The 4268-nt window shown below is 42.2% G+C and overlaps 1 protein-coding gene across 2 annotated transcripts in view; it reads left to right on the plus strand.

Annotated features, from left to right (window-relative positions):
• The first annotated feature begins 2803 nt into the window (after positions 1–2803).
• Positions 2804–4268, plus strand: part of cbfb (core-binding factor subunit beta) — a 69860-nt gene continuing 68395 nt past the window's right edge. For both annotated transcript variants that reach the window (XM_063196871.1, XM_063196872.1), the window contains exons 1-2: positions 2804–3267; positions 3863–3949. In XM_063196871.1, the coding sequence (XP_063052941.1) occupies positions 3190–3267; positions 3863–3949 (165 nt within the window). In that variant the 5' untranslated portion in view covers positions 2804–3189. The remainder of the gene's footprint in view (positions 3268–3862; positions 3950–4268) is intronic.

Genomic DNA, 4268 nt, shown 5'->3' on the forward strand with positions numbered 1-4268 from the left:
ACAGCACACACACACACACACACACACACACACACACACACACACACACACACACACACACACACACACACACACACACACACACACACACACACACACACAGGCCCGTCACTAGGTTTAAAAGACAGGGGGGGCTTAGCCCCAGAGGAAGAAAATGCGCACGCCAAAAAATGTTCAGCTCACCTGCTAAGGTTTTGTCTATGACTTCATTATTTTTAAGAGCAAAGAAATCCTGCACACAGTCCATTCCACCAACAAACTTTAATACATTGTTTGAGTCATCCGATCTTCATGCTGTATTAAAGTTTGTTGGTGGAATGGACAGTGTGCAGGATTTCTTTACACTTGAATGACAACCCCACTGGGATAATATCCTACGCACCTGCCCACCTACAGAGGTGTGCAAAAGCGTCTTCTTGAACAATTATTTTAAGAGCACCATACCGATTTTTAAACACTAGTTACAGTGATTTTTTTTTAAATTCACATTTTAATGAACATTCCTTATATGTAAGCTAAACAAAACATTTCAAAATGTTTCAACTGATGAATATTATGTACGGAAGTTAAAATGATTAGATAAAAATGCCGAGAGCATAATTTACACAAGGACTAGGAACTTTAAGGAGTTACTAACTGCATGTCTCCAGGAGAAGCAGTGGTCAGGAAGCGATTCATTCAAACAGGTTCCTTACTAGGAAAACTATGCATCCCCGGCAGATATTAGGTCATTTTTACTCCATTAGCAGCTATTTTAATGTGTCAGTTCAACTATGCTCAACAAAGCTCAACTATAATTTCAAGACAATGTCAAATGGATTTAGTACACAGGTATTGTGAGTGAAAAATGGTACTTTGGGTCGGAAGATGTCATCTGTGTGTTTTTTTTTGCATAATCGTTAAAGGGGGGGCTAATCCTAATGTAGGGGGGGCTAAAGCCCTCCTAAAATAGGGCTAACGACGGCTCCGCACACACACACACACACACACACACACACACACACACACACACACACACACACACACACACACACACACACACGCGCGCGCGCGCGCGTGTGTGTGTGTGTGTGTGTGTGTGTGTGTGTGTGTGTGTGTGTGTGTGTGTGTGTGTGTGTGTATATGAGATACTCTGTGTTTTTAGGGGAAGGATACAAGAGACCATGCAGTGTTGTTTTTCTCTGAAATGTTGTTGTGTTTAAAGCGATGGTTCGGAGTAGAATCACCCTAATGCCATTTGAACCGTGACACCCATCCACCTTTACACCCGAAGTGTTTTCTGCCGCAGACTTACATCAACAGAGTTGCCGTGTTATTCGATGTTTATTCCGGTTAGCTTGACTCAAGCGCATATGGATACTGGGCACCGTCTCCAAACTTTCCCCACAAAAATAACATGTCATTACACCAAACTTCTGCAGTAGCACAAATATGGTCTGTACTCACGAAACGAAGCATTTGGAAGTTTGGAAATAGTCCAGGAGTTTAGTATTATCAACACAAGCTGAATAGCTTCTCTGCTGCTAAAGCTGTGCCAACGTTACTTCCGTCATATGAGACAAGCCCGTAAAAGTCTTCAACAAACTTCCAGACGAGAGTGTTAAAAAAAGTTTTCACTGAATTGTGATTAAGGCTTATATTTTCAAGGCAATACTTAAAAGATATTTCAAATCTTACCTACTATCAATTAGACAAGGATTTTCGTTATCAATACTGATGCTGAATTCACTTTTCATTGTGCATATTATGAGCTTCGTTGAGGACTCTTACATGCTTGTCTTAGATGACGGAAGTAACGTTGGCGCAGCTTTAGCAGCAGAGAAGCTATTCGGCTTGTGTTGATAATAATAAACTCCTGGACTATTTCCAAACTTCCAAATGCTTCGTTTCGTGAGTACAGACCATATTTGTGCTACTGCAGAAGTTTGGTGTCATGACATGTTATTTTTGTGGGGAAAGTTTGGAGACGGTGCCCAGTATCCATATGCGCTTGAGTCAAGCTAACCGGAATAAACATCGAATAACACGGCAACTCTGTTGATGTAAGCCTGCGGCAGAAAACACTTCGGGTGTAAAGGTGGATGGGTGTCACGGTTCAAATGGCATTAGGGTGATTCTACTCCGAACCATCGCTTTAACAGTACCAAGGCAGGTTGACATTTAAAACATTTGTCCTTGACAGATACAGAAGAGGAGTGAGGCTGGCCATAGAAACAAAGGGAATGTCATTGACTGGGAGGTCTGACACTAAATGTAAACAAGTCTGTCTAGTGTAAAGGAAATATAACAGCCATATAGCATCAGTTATATTCAATATCACTTTGCGCATGAATGCTTTATTTCAGAAACCAAATCGCTCAATTGATGGAAAAATAATGAAATGGATAATGAGATGACCCACCGGGTTAGGTGTAGGCTACATAGGCTAGGCCTATTGCTTTCTGACTTTTATTGATTGTATTGTAGATATTGCTTTCTGAAGCATTGTTCTCTTAATACCTCAGTGAAACATCAGAGCATATCTGACAGGACAAAATAGCTTTCTTTTCAGACTTTTTCAGCCGGTTTCAAACCGGAGTAGGCTATTTTACAACATTTCAAAAAATATTTTCTTATCTGTTTTTCGTGAAGTATCTTATCTTGTCCTCATAAACTCACACTCTTTTTCATCCGCGGAGTTTGTCTGACAGAGGGTCGAACGCATGCGTAGCACCACACGGTAGTGGAGAGAATTGTGAATGGGGGGTGGGGGCTCAGGGGGGGAGTAGTTTGGGTGTACAGTCAGTCAGAAGTCGGACTGAGTGGAGCCAGGAAGTAACAGAGCCATGCAGCAGCACGGATAAAGTCGACTCTGAGAGCGTATGTTGTCAGTAGACGGAGACCTCTGGCGTGAGAGGGGGAGAGAACAATAATCCTGTAGTCATAATTATAGCCCAAATAAATACTAAGTCCACCGCGGCGGCTCAGGGTGAGTGAACTAGGGTTAAGGTGATCTTAAGAGAAAGGGTAAAGAGTCCTCACAATAACGTAAATATCTCAGGAACACATTGCTATACTCTTACTCACTCCATCAGACAGAGAAGACGGAAGGAAATAAGAGCGGGATTCAGGGTAGTTTCACGTCAACATTTCTCTCGCTCGCAAAAAAACATACAACAACCAAAAATTGATCACATAAAAGCGTTCAAGATGCCTCGGGTCGTCCCGGATCAGCGGAGCAAATTTGAGAACGAAGAGTTCTTCAGGAAACTCAGCCGGGAGTGCGAGGTAAGTTCGGTAATTTCATTCTCTCTTTTTTTCATCAAGTGGCGGAAATGAAGCACCAGGTCTTGTCAGCTTTTGGTGTTGAAAGTTGGATTATTCTCAGGCTTTTCACTTTTGACAAGTTGTTCCAGGGTCTTCGGCGTAGGCTGTTTAAATTATGTACCTCATTTTGAAATGCAAAATTACTAACAAAACGCCGAAACCCAGTAGACTATTCAAAAGTTGTGAGACTTCCTAGTTGTGAGTCCTATTGCGCTTTGAGCTGGAGGACCCAAGGACATAGACATCACACAGTGTTACAACGCAACTCTCTTTAAACTACATGCGTAAATCATCAAATGACACCAATTTCCATCACACCTGGTCTCAGACATACCCGTTTATAATGTAGCCTATGTATTCGCAGACTTCATACACAAAGGCTTTAGTCACAAATACAGCCATACTGACTGAACGCGTTGCAACCGTAGACAAGGTTTTCATACAGTATTGCAGTAGTAGCATCGTAGACATATATATGTTATTAATGGTCATATTTAGCCTATATGTACTGAGGAGATATGTGAATTCTGTCGTCTTGTGTGTGTTCCCCACGTAGATCAAATACACCGGTTTCCGAGACAGACCACACGAGGAGAGACAAGCCCGATTTCAAAACGCCTGCAGAGACGGTCGCTCAGAAATTGTAAGTATCTGGCGTTTCAGTTCAACTAAAGACTTTTGGGGATTTGACCTTGGCCTCTCCCTAACAGTCAGCAAGTAAATTACCGCATCAACACTCACGGCTTGTAGCGTAATAGCTCCTTATCGGATCAAAGTCCGTGCGTAAAACAGGGGTATCTTACCTGCCAGACACCTGAGTTTGGCTACAACAAGCAACTACTGGTCGGTATTAGTAACTTCTTGTGCTGATAGACGAATGTTAACTCTCCAGACAGACATGTGATGATGCAAGTATTTACTTAAGGTTATCCCAAAGCTGCAGACGTCCTCCCACAGACTTC

This window comes from Engraulis encrasicolus, chromosome 4 (genome assembly GCF_034702125.1).
Source record: "Engraulis encrasicolus isolate BLACKSEA-1 chromosome 4, IST_EnEncr_1.0, whole genome shotgun sequence".
NCBI lineage: Eukaryota > Metazoa > Chordata > Actinopteri > Clupeiformes > Engraulidae > Engraulis > Engraulis encrasicolus.